This window comes from Sceloporus undulatus, chromosome 5 (assembly GCF_019175285.1).
Source record: "Sceloporus undulatus isolate JIND9_A2432 ecotype Alabama chromosome 5, SceUnd_v1.1, whole genome shotgun sequence".
Lineage (NCBI taxonomy): Eukaryota > Metazoa > Chordata > Lepidosauria > Squamata > Phrynosomatidae > Sceloporus > Sceloporus undulatus.
Genome location: NC_056526.1, coordinates 38271164 through 38283984, shown reverse-complemented (window position 1 = coordinate 38283984; position 12821 = coordinate 38271164). Strand labels below are relative to the sequence as shown.

The 12821-nt window shown below is 39.4% G+C and overlaps 1 protein-coding gene across 2 annotated transcripts in view; it reads left to right on the top strand.

The window, feature by feature from the left end:
* RANGAP1 (Ran GTPase activating protein 1) overlaps nucleotides 1-5905 on the top strand; it is a 31412-nt gene extending 25507 nt beyond the window's left edge. For both annotated transcript variants that reach the window (XM_042467091.1, XM_042467093.1), the window contains exons 13-16: nucleotides 665-767; nucleotides 2619-2707; nucleotides 3386-3507; nucleotides 4455-5905. In XM_042467091.1, the coding sequence (XP_042323025.1) occupies nucleotides 665-767; nucleotides 2619-2707; nucleotides 3386-3507; nucleotides 4455-4524 (384 nt within the window). In that variant the 3' untranslated portion in view covers nucleotides 4525-5905. The remainder of the gene's footprint in view (nucleotides 1-664; nucleotides 768-2618; nucleotides 2708-3385; nucleotides 3508-4454) is intronic.
* Nucleotides 5906-12821: the final 6916 nt, after the last annotated feature.

Sequence of the window (12821 nt, the reverse complement as noted above, 5' to 3'; positions counted from 1 at the left end):
AGTAAGTAAATAGTAAAGCCTAAGAAAACCCTGTGAAATTCATGGTTTTGCCATAAGTTGACACAGAAGTTGAATGTGTGTGTGTGCACGCGCACACACACACACACACAAACAGCACCATGAAAGCTAAAAAAATTTTTTTTACCGCAGTGAGTGTAAAACATGGCTTATGTATGCCTTTCTATTTTTGCCCATAGAATTTATTGAGGCTGCAGTGATCATTTTAAATTCTGCATTGTCCTCTTAAGGCAAGGCATGTTGGGAACATATACCATGGATTAAAGTACAAATGGATTCCCTGAAATACAATTCTTTAAAACATGGTGGATGTTCCCTGTATGACTTGACAAAAGGCGTAGTTTTGGATATGTGTACGTCAGAAATAGGACCCCCAAGCCCATATAGGTTAACCACTCTGCTTAGCTACTTCAATATCTGTTGTCCACAGAAATCCATCTTACTGTTGAAAACATTTCGCTTTTCATTTATGTGTGTAATTCTGGAAAAGCTTACAATGCTCCCTATTATAAACTGAAGTTGCTGTGATGTAGTTTTCATAGATTGTGACCCAAGTATGACAAACATAAATCAGACATTATATCCAGCATCGAGATATGTTGCCATACACATTTATGTTTATGTTCTGGAATTTTATTTCTTTTAGACAGATACATCTGATACAGAGAAGGTTGTCATGGTTTTTCTGAAGATCTCTTCTGTGTTTAAAGATGAGATAACAGTAAAAACAGCAGTGAATGAAACAACAGGTAAGTGTGTATTTCATTTGTTCAAACCAGGTAACATCCAGGTTCTTAATAATTTTCCCTTTTTGACAGCCTCACTAAGGATGCAAATTGGGTTATCAGGCACTCTTGTGCATGATTGATGGGTGGCCTGTTGTGTTTGAGAGCCAGCATGGTGTAGCAGTTTGAATGCTGGACTAAAACTGGGAGACAAGTACCTATAACCCTGCTCAGCCATGGAAATCCACTGGGTGAACTTGGGCACGTCACACTTTCTCAGTTTTAGAGGAAAGCAGTTGCAAGCCTCTGAAAAATCTTGCCAAGAAAATCCCATGATACGGTAGTCTTAAGGTTGCCATAAGTTAGAAACAGCTTGAAGAGACACAGCACACACAGTTCTGTCTGTCTGTCTGTCTGTCTGTCTGTCTATCTATCTATCTATCTATCTATCTATCTATCTATCACTGTAGAAGTTGTTGCACAACAACTGCCATCAGTCCTAACCAACATAGGCGGGATACAGAATTCATAGAGGTGAATTCATAGAGGTGGTCTATCCGCGCCTGGTTTTGTTGCGCAATGGAGCTGCAGTGGACAAACTGCACGGCTTCCTCACGCAGCAAAAAGAACCCTTAAAAAGCAGGTTCTTTTTGCGGCGCCATAAAGATGTCACAGTGCACCAATGGCGCACTCGTGACATCCTTATGGGGGCGTGACGTGCAGATGCTAACGTCCGTCGCGTCAAAATGACGGCACCCATGTGTATAGAGTACCACCATTTTGACGCCCCCGTCACGTTCTAGGGGTGAGGCCAGTATGGGCCGTGCGCCCTCGGCCAACCCCTAGCATGTGATGGGGGCGCCGCAAAGGCCCGTCTGGAGAGAGCCATAGCTAATGGAAAGAGATGATGGGAGTTGTAGTCAGCAACATCCAGAGGGCTGTATAGCCTGCTTCCCTGACATAGAGGCTGCCTCATACACATTAAGAATTTCTGAAACAATTTAAAGAGATACATATTAGGTCGCCAAATGTGGAAATCAATTTCTTAGGTAAAAAAGAATACGTGTAACTCTATGATAGTTAACATGCTTGTATATCAAATCTTGATTCCCCCCTTTCTTTTCTTTTTCTTTGTCCCATTTTTAAGAATATTTAAAGTTAGAACAAGTTACTCTCTTGTTTATTTTGTAGCTTCAGGTGTGTAATTCCTCCGTGTGTTTGATGGCTAGCCTCACCCTTTGCATATTGTGATTGTACACATTATGGATGGAAAATGCAGTTAGTCCTTTTCTTTATGTTCAATAATATCTTGATTTGGAGTTGTTGTGAATTGTCGCTTGAATTGGACAGTGTTAGTGGGCATGGGAGCTGCCCTAAGGCTTTAGGAAATAGGAACAATACATTTAATTCAATTTATTCATTTATGGGTATTTATAAACTACCAGCATTTGCAGATTTCTAAGCAGTGTACATAGAATCATAAACACATATACTATAAAACCAAGATATGTAATCAATGTACTATATATACACAAGACTAATATGCATGATACACTAAACTACAGCAAGGCATAAATCTTCAATGTGCCACTAAAAATTAGAATTATCAGCACATGTGTAATCTCCGAGGACGTATTACTCTTATAATGGGCAACAGTACATTAATGTACTGTTCTTAACAATACAGAAAGGATTTTGAGAGTGTGGCATGATCATGAGGGCAGTAGGTGATAGATCTGTAGTAGAGAAGCAATCTCCAAGGATAATATTTTATATTAATATTTTGTTAATTGTTAATCAATCTTCTGATTGTCCAGTGCTGTGATTGAAAGTTCTCATATTCTTAAAATGAAATCTGCTTCTGTCCATTTTTAGATGCCTTGATGAGAGATGCATTTTCATCAGCTACTTTCAATTCAGATGCTTTCATTACCAGCCTCTTGATTCACATGGGATTACTCAAGGTGAGAGGAGAGACAGGCAAATTATGACACCTTGGCAGTATGATCTGTATTCATATTTGCAGCTTTGTTGTGAAAAGGAGAAAGATTTGTAAGGTCAGGATCTCTGGCTGAAGAACATGTTCCTGTCCCACTGACCACATAAATCCACCTTACATATCTTGTGATGATGGCTACTATAAAACTGGTCTTACAGCAGGATATTATAACATGGAAGTATCTGTTTCTGTTCTTAGCATAATGGAAAGCATACATAGGAATAAATGCAAGTTAGCACCTTTGCATAGATAGGACATGGATCAAGCACTAGGTGTGCCCAAGAATCAGATGAATGAGAAGCTGTGTCTTCACTGCTCTCACTATATTTACTGTTCTTGTTTGGAAAGATAGTTGCATACCCTGCCTTGGCTGATTCTTTAAGATAAGGAGTGACACTTAGCACAGATGCTGTAGTGCTCTGTTTATATTGCTTAGGCAAACACACACACACACCATAAACTGTGCTTTGAAATGCTTGTGGTAGGACATCAGGATGTTTGCAGAATGTATGAAAATGGATGTGGCCAAAAGAAAGGAGAAAGCCGTAGTATCTGGATAGGTATTTGCAAGGTTGAACTATGCTATCAGAACCATATATAGTTGTTTATTTCTGTCTCCCTCTCTTCTGCTTCCTCTTTCCAGAGTGAAGAGAAAATAAAGGCTGTACCAAGCCTTTATGGCCCTCTGATGACACTAAACCATATGGTACAGCAGGATTATTTCCCTAAATCACTCATCCCAATCCTCTTGGCTTTCGTCACAAAGTAAGTATTGTGCCTCTTTCAAGGGTAAAACCTAACAGAGCAAGGCTGCAATCCTACATTCCCTCAGCATAGTGTAAACATCCTTGTGTGGACCTACACAAGGATGAGCTACTGAGAAGCCCCTGAACTCCAATCACAGGGAGCAGGAGCACAGACATGTCTGGCTATGCCCCCATAGCAGACACAAAATGATGGTATCACTGCTGAGACTTTTAGAGAACTCCAGGTTTCTCAACACTGAAGTCATCATTTCACATTTTACAGGGATGTAGCCATGTATTTTTATAATTCTGCTTGCTCCCCATGGAGCAGAGAATGGCTATCCAGGGCAGCATCAGGAACAGTTCAGTACATTGGGGGGGGGGGTTGCTGGAGAGGGAGGAAGGGGATACCAACCCCATCAGTGCCCCCAAAAAGGACATACATACATAAGGAAAATATGTGCGTGAAGATGTCCCGAATAGGATGTTGGCCCTTATTTTATTTAGCTGCCTAAATAGACCTGATTCATTCATTCATTATGTACTGCTCTAGTTGCCAATATCATGGTTTCATGTCAACCAAATATGGTTGTTCAGATTATTGTTGAGTAAATATTTGTATTCAAAAGGCAGGCAGATTTGAATAGATTTTCTTTGGTTCCAGTCCCCTAGTTCATGTCTTTCTTCCTATTTCAGAGCATTTTCTCCTGCTATACTTTGCCCCACTTTGCTACAAGTCATAGCACCCTATACAACAAGTGTGCTTGACTGTTGTATCTTCAGTGTTTCCTTTTCAAACATGCTGTGATCACAGTTGCCTGAAGAGGATTCTAAGGCTAGAAAAGTTTTCATTTAGAATAACAGATCTTAGACACCTTTGAGAACTTCTGTTGAATAGAACTTCAGTTGAACCTGGGTGCAAGTGAAATGATTATTCGCCTTTCATTTTTATTTTTATTTTGTCAGACCCAACCGTGCTTTGGATTCCTGTTCCTTTGCTCGCCACATGCTGTTACAGACCCTTCACCAGTTGTAATATAAAGGCAACTATGCTCTTTCCCCTCATGGGACATGCATCAGAGTGATCTGAGATGGAAAGACAACAAGGACATAAGAACTTATAGATGAAGCATTGTCACCAGGATGTCTGGCTGCCTTCTGCTAAAACACAATTCAAGGAACTCTGCCATGTCCGTTTTATGGTTTTGTGTTTGGTTTTTAAGCTCCTTCTTTCCAAAGTGAACTCTGCATTCCCCAGCATCTTTCTCTTATTTGGGGAGGGGGATTGTTCCCCCCTTCCTTAGGTTAATTCTCCCTCAGCTTGTATTTTTGCTGTTTAGCTGGAACTTCACCTGTTGTCAAAGTGCTTAGGACTTAAGATCCCAAACTGTGTTGTTAGACAACAGCCTCTCTTGAGGTAACAGTAAACTTCTGGAGACAGCTTAATTACTGCATTGTGTTCTCAGCTCAGCACTGAGGTTGTTCCTTCCACTTTAGGCCAGCACCAGGCATAAAACAATTTCACTTTTTTCCCCATGTTTTTGAGCATTGCGAAGTCTGGTAAGTGTGTGGGATATGGTGTATATATTCCTAATTGGGGATATTGCGTTGCCTATTTGGTTTTCATGTGTGATCCTTCAACTCTGTTCATTTTTTTTTTCTACTAGAAAGACTGATTATGGATGGCCTGCATAAGACTGTTAGTGATGTTGCTTTACATGCTTAAACATGTGCCTAATTAAAACCGGTTTGGTTCACAATAAGCATAATCAGTTTTGACTCTCCTTCTGATCTTTTTCTCTTTCTCTTTTCTTTTCCTGCTGCTCCTTAAGTGGTGAGATTTATTGTTTATTAAATGTTGGATTCTGTCAAACTTGTGGATAGTGATTCCATAAGTGAAATTGGGTTAATCAAAAAGATGTCAAATTGAAGCCCTTCATATCACTCAAATAATAGTGACTATTTCTCTGCTATTTTAGCTAATTTGCTTCCCAATTTTATTGCCTTTTGTTTATTTTCTGTTTCAGTATTGAATGTTCTTCCTTACACTTCACTGTGTTTCTTCTTTTTTATGCCCTATTTCATAATGAGAAGAGAAGGAAGCATGTTGCAAATTAGTTTCTTATCTCACATGTTTTGTCCAGCCATTATTGTGTCTAAATAATGGGGTTTGTTACTCATTTAGGAGAAGAGAAATATTCAAGAAAATGGTTTGGACAAGTTCCCTACAAAAGAGCAAATTTATGTAATTGCCATTCATTTCATTGGAAATTATATAGAAGCCATTGTATTGTATATTTTGCTTCCATATAAAAGTGAATAGTGCTCAACGGTGGGTACACTGTAACCTCAATGACATATTTACTTCTATTTAAAAATATTTTCTCCTCAATATTACAACTACTTTCTGTGAAGAACTGGTTTCTTTGTTTTTCATCTACTGCGTTGCCATTTGTGAATGCTTTTTTCCAACTGTATTGTTCATCTGCTAAATGCTACTACTGATAAAATATAATTCATTTTTATTCACAAGTGAATAAAAGCAACTGCTCCTTTTCTTCTATCTTCAAGAAAAGGACACTTGGTGCACCACACTGTATCAGAGATACAGTCTGCTACGACACATCCTGTAGAAGTTGTGGCTTTTCCCAAAACTAGTGGAAAGGGCAGTCTGTGAGACAGGGTGGCCCAGGCTGGTTTATAAAAACAACTGCTACTTTCATGCCACAATTGCTTGTCAAACAGTTCTGCTGGGTTTTGCAGTGCTCCCAAAATGTACCAGAGCCTGTTTTAAGTAGGCATACTGAGACGGACAAAATAGGAGTGTGTGCACTCTGGGCAATGACATCCAAGAGGCATCAAATTTCTTTAAAACCATTACCTATTCCCAGCCTTAAACAAAGGCCCAGAAAACATATTGCAAAAGATCTGGTCTTCTGTTTCTCTTACTTATAGCAAAGCAAGAGGAGAGACTACAGATTTGATCACAGCATCTAACCTATTCTCTAAAATCCATTTTTGCAGCAGATCTTTTCCTGGTTGCTTTCTCATATACAGGAGAGAACGGTACACACACACACCCCTGCCTAGCTGGGATGCAGTTTTGATTGTACAAGTGGTCTGTAGGGAAAGGCTTGAAAACTCTTCTCCAGCGCCATTACAGTACTATGATCAAATTTACTGTATATACTCATGTGTAAGTCTAGAAATTTAGGTTAAAAAATGGACCCAAAATACCTGGGTCGCCTTATCCATGGGTCAATGTAAGTACTGTATTTAAACTCACATAGAAATGCAAGCGTTTAATCCACCTTGGAGAAGTGTTGACCCCCTTCTAGTCTCTTATCCATCCAGCCTTTTGTATAAGCAGAAATAGTTATGCCTGCTGGAATTTTGTTAAGTTCTTTGGCGTTGTTTTCCTTTGGTTCATCCACTTAAGATATTTTGTTATATGCCCCTAGGTTTTACCCTTGACTTATCCACGGGTCATATCAAAATCCATAATTTTGGCCCCAAAACTTGCCCTCGACTTATAGTCAAGTATATACAGTACATTCTCCAGCATCTGTACTTCAGTTAAAAATAATACCCAGTGAAATATTGGGGATCTGCAGTCTAATGTTAAATCTGGTTCTAGATCTGAGGTGCTCAGCCCATATGACCGGAGCATTTTCCAGCATAGCAGAAGTCTAACTTGCACCATTAAAATAAAATGAAAACATTTATCCACTCAGTTTTGTTTATCAATATATTGTATCAAAAATAGGCAATCCTTCACAAGTGGAATTTATTTAAACTATATGGGCAGTTTGTGCTTTTCTAGATGGCACAATTGCAAGTATGATGACATCTGTGTCTTTGGTTCCTGCCAAAAATGTTGACTTATCAGTGGCCTAAGTGATATAGTTGGCATGCTTTTCAGAAGTATCTAGTAATGCCACTCTTTTCCATAAATATGAGGTAATAGATCCTTCCTTACATTCAGTTATTCCTTTGAGTAATTTTTCAGTAAGAAGGCAATAGATACATATCTTCTGGTTGTTTTAATGCTTATTATGATCATGCATAGAACCTCACCCCTAGCTGTGAGATTTTTAGTATTTGTAACTCCTAGTTATTTTAGCTATGATAATAGAGCTTTGAGGGTTTGTTTGTTTTTTAAATCAGAGACTAATATAGATTGGTGTGAATGGAAATCTGGATGAGGAAACAGAAGTGCAGTCTAGGTTTTCTTCAAGCCATTGCTTGACAGCTGTTTGGATGGATGGATGGATGGATGGATGGATAGATAGATCATACTCTAAGCTGTCATAAACTGACTTTTTGGTCACCTTGGACTGGTCAGTGCCAAGATACTAAGAAGAGGGTCCATCATCAACATCATAGTAGCACTGGAACTGGATTGGTCGGAGCCACCGCTTGTAAGCAGTAAAGACAGAGGTATCAGTACTAGAACTGTAATACTAACACCAGTTCCTAGGACTAAATTGTAGTGTTGAGACAGTGTGGGCACCAGTATGCCCCAATGTGCATTGCTGGGCTTTAGGGGCCACACACTCAAAGGTTCTCACTTTGGGGAATAATGCAAACTCTGTAATTTGTCCCTGGTTGGAGATGGTGACATTCAATCTCTGTTAATCACTCACAGTACTGTATATGTTGATTCACAGAAGACTTGCATTGTATTTCAAACTGGTAATGATCTCCAGAGAAAGATGAGGTAACCCCTTTTGTCCTTGTGCTGATATTATTAATATGCTCAAGAGAGACATGGGTCATAGTTTTCCAATCTATGATGATTATCATGAGTAATTGGTCTTATGGTGATGTTATTGTGAGCAGTTGATCCTGCTGTGGAAATCATTCTGCTGGTAATTAAAGCAGTGGGAGCAGTAATAGGAAGTGTGGTAGCATTTTTGAATGAAAGTTAGTGTCATGGCCTTCAGAATATTTACCCATGAGGTGATTGAGTCAGATACAGGATGAAAAGGTAGGAAAGTCAGTTTCTGTAACTGGGTAGAAAGAAAGACAAAAGAATAGTCAAAGTCCTTTGATGTGGTCTGTAACATTTACTCTCTGTAAGTTTAAATTTTAAAAGAAGATTCTTGTTCCAGACCAGTCTATCACAAATAAGGCACAGTACAGACTGCCTGAAAATGGCGGTCTGCAGGTGCCCATTTTAACTCCGGAGGGACGCTGCAGCCGCTAGACCGTGCAACCTCCCTTGGGAGTAAAAAACCTGTTTTTTCTGGGTTCTTTTACCGGCGCCCGGGTAACATTGCAAGTTTGCCAATGGCGCACTCATTATGTAATGGATGTGCTGCGACATACGGACGCTATGCATCCATTAGGTGAAAATGGCGGCGGCCATGCAGACGGGACACTGCAATCAGGCTGCCACCATTACATACTAGGGTTCCAGACCGTGCGGTTGCTGCACAGTCCAGAACCCTAGTATCACTGCTGCCACGCCTCTTTCAGCCTGTCTGTCTCGGGCCTAAATAAGACATATAAAATGATCTTTAATTGCAAAAGTGTATCATTTCATAGGACACTTCCAATGAACTTTGGAACTGAACTTTTTAGAAGAACTGGAAGGAGGCAAAATGCTATGTGGTGTAAGCCATTTTTATCCCACTGTTACTCCCCTGGCTAACGATTTTGCACATTCTTCATGCATTATAAAAGCCTATGAAATCTGCTTATCAGTGACTTGTGGAGTAAAAGTATATTTTTTTAAAAAGGATTTTCATATCTCATTTAGTTATGGCTACAAATTGTCCACCTCCAAGGTTGAGATTAATTAGATTCTGTCATTCAATTTACTATTAGCATTATGAAAACAGCATTTCATTATCAGAAACAGAGTACTTATTAGAAGAAGGGAGAAATAAAAATGTAATTAACAAATAATAAACATGAAATAGAATAATAGACTAATAGAGTTGGAAGAGACCGCAAGGGCCATCCAGTCCAACCTCCTGCCATGCAGGAAATCAAATCAAAGCATCCCCGACAGATGGTCATCTAGCCTCTGTTTAAAGACCTCCAAGGAGGGAGATTCCACTACACTCCGAGGGAGTGTGTTCCACTGCTGAACAGCCTTTACTGTCAGGAAGTTCCTCCTAATGTTGACCTGGAATCTCTTTTGCTGTAGCTTGCATGCATTGCTCCGGGTCCTAGTCTCTGGAGCAACAGAAAACAAGCTTCCTCAATATGACATCCCTTCAATACCTGACAGAGAAATCAGAGCTGAGGATAGGATGTGAATACTTTACATTACAAGGGCTAGTCGTACATTTTCTGATTTTAAAATCACACATCCATTGCCTTCCATTATGAATTGGGACAGAATATGTCTTTTTCACATGGAAGAAAGTTTGGGGTACTGTTAGGACAAACAAAGGAGTAAATTTTAAAAACCTGTTGCAAAAATCATTTGACTTGTTGTAGGTCTTTACCACTATCACCATAAAGACATCAAGTGATTTTTTTTAATGCACATCCAGCATTTCTTTGATCTGTGCCAATGGGAAATTTTTGGTGGGAGAAAAATCACACTTTTAAAATGTGTAAAAAGTATAAATAGATGGGTTATGGAATTGTAATATTGGTTTTAAGTTTTGGATTATACATCTGAAAAACAGTGAGGTTAGAGTTTTAGGCCTCAAATTTAAAGGGCCTTTAAAAGAGCCAAAACAATTACAGAAATAATCCAGTTTGAGACCACTTTAACTGTCTGCCCTGGCTCCGTGATAGCAACTTTTGGGAACTGTAGTTTGTTGTGGCATCAGAGCTCTCAAACAGAGAAGGCTAAATGTCTCACAAAACTACAGTTCCCAGAATTCCCTTGCATTGAGCCTGGATTATTTCTGCAGTCTGTTTTGGCCCTAAGTGTTCATATGTTTGTGGCCAAAGGCAATGCCCAAAAGATTAAAAGTCCAGGCATAGCACTTTTAGAAGTAGTTGGCAATTTGAACTGGAAATTAGTAAAGAAGAGTCTTGGAAAAAACAAAAAAGGAGAAGAACTGAGAAGAAAAAGTAGCTATAAGAGAAGAAGGTGGCTGGGCTTGAAGTCTAAAGGAAGCATAGAAGAGAAAAGGCTGGAGAATGGTAGTAGAAAACAAAAATATTTAGAAGAGTTGTGCTTAGGAAAGCAGAAATGCCTCAGTAAGCAGGCAACTAAGAAACACCACAGTTTTCAATATGCTGGTTTTAACTCAGTTCAAAACCTGTCTTCAAAAAGAAGCCCTCATTTCATTTCTATGCCTAGTGGGTCAACCAAGACAAGAACAAAGGCTGTACATAAGACATTTCATTACAGAAGTCTTCTCACTTCTCAGTGCTGGACTGAAATTGGAACATTTGACCCTTAATTTAAATAAAGAGATCTAAAGAAAAAAAGATTCTTGTATTCTTCACAAGTGTAAATAAGCATAACATTTTATGTTAAAAATGTATTATCTTGCCAAGTATGAATAAAATTTATTTGGGTATATATCAGTCAGTACAACGAATGCATTTTGTTCTTACGGAAACTCTGGCTTAGTCGTGGGTCACTCTCACACCTAAACTATAATAGACAACAGTGAAATTAAGGGAGTGTTTGTTTTAATGTATGCAGGGGCTGTGGAAATTTATTAGTAAGGTTAAATTGAAAAATTATATATTTATAAGGAGAGTTTGCCACAGTTCTGTGGTGAACAGATGGGATTATAGGAACACCAAACCTAAGCCTTACACTCAGTTTGGAAGAGGTGAGAACTCCATCCAGTTCTGGGCACCACAATTCAAAAAGGATGTTGGCAAGCTGGAACATGTCCAGAGTAGGGCGACCAAAATAGGGAAGGGTCTGGAAACCTATGTCCTATGAGGAGCGGCTTAGGGAGCTGGGAATGTTTATCCTAGAGAAGAGATGGTTAAGAGGTGATATGACATCCCTGTTTAAATATTTGAAGAGGATGGAGCAAGCTTGTTTTCTGCTGCTCCACAGAATAGGACCGTGGAGCAGTGGAATCAAACTCCAGGAAAAGAGATTCCACCTCAGCATTAGGAGGAACTTCCTGACAGAAAGGGCTGTTTGACTGTGGAACATGCTCCTTCGGACTGTGCTGGAGTCTCCTTCTTTGGAGGTTTTTAAAAAGGCTGGATGGCCGTCTGTCAGGGGTACTTTGTGAGTTGTTGCATGGCAGAATGGGCTTGGACTGGTTGGCGCTTGTGGTCTCTTCCAACTGTATGGTTCTACATTGCCTCTAGCTGTTGCTGGACTGGAACTCCCATCAGCAAGCAGTAAGGAATGCAAGGAGTAACCATCCAACTATAGCTTGACGGCTACATAATCCCCACTCCTGGGTTTTTGTGTTAATGTAGTGGTTTTAGTTAACAGGCACAAGCCCTAGGTATGCAGACCCACGCCATTGATATATACGGTAAACAAGACAATAACAATTATTCTCTGAGATTTGTAATTTCGTGGTGGTTTTAGTAGCTTGTCCTTTTTGTAAGTATCTTTGAGCAATGCAACTCAAAGGTCAGTAATAATCCATCTGCAATTCAGATTATTCTGTCCCAGACTAGATTTTCCTGGAAACTGTATAGGAAGAAGTGAGTTTTTAGAAGTCACGTTAAAGCCTAAACTACTTTCACTGATAAAGTGTCTTATTCCTATAGCATTCCTATGGAACCAGAATTGTTGAGATGGATTTTTTTTCCCCTGGGGTAAACGATGGAGCACTGCTGGTCCTTGAGCCATTGGCTGCTGGTCCCTGGTGAATTTCCAGAAAAACATGAAATATTTGTAGCCAATAAGCAAATACATGGTGCCACTTCCTAGTGTAGTGGTTTGAGTGCTGGATTACAACTGTGACAACCAAGGTTTGAGCCCCTGCTCAACCACGGAAACCCTTGGGCAAGTCACACACACTCAGCCTCAAAGGAAGGCAAATCTGCTATGAACAAATTGTGCAAGAAAAACCCCTGATATAGCCACCATAAGTCAGAAATAACTTTAAAAGATACAATAACAATCCTGGTGCTTCTGGGGGGGGGGGCAATTGCCAGTCCCCCTGAAAGTTAGCCTGAATTGCTCTGCTCTAAGGTACTACCTATAAGTATGACATAACTAATTATTTTAGATGCAATTTCTATTTAAAAAGTAACATACTGTATTACATTGATAGCACCCTTTTAAAAAAAAAATATCCTAGAATGACTCCTCAGAACATCTTGAAGTAAGAAGATAACACTAATTATTGAACGACCTAAAATTTACAATGACAACATTAATGTCACTGGGCTGTGTTTTTGCTGTTGTTATCTGCCTTCAAGACAACT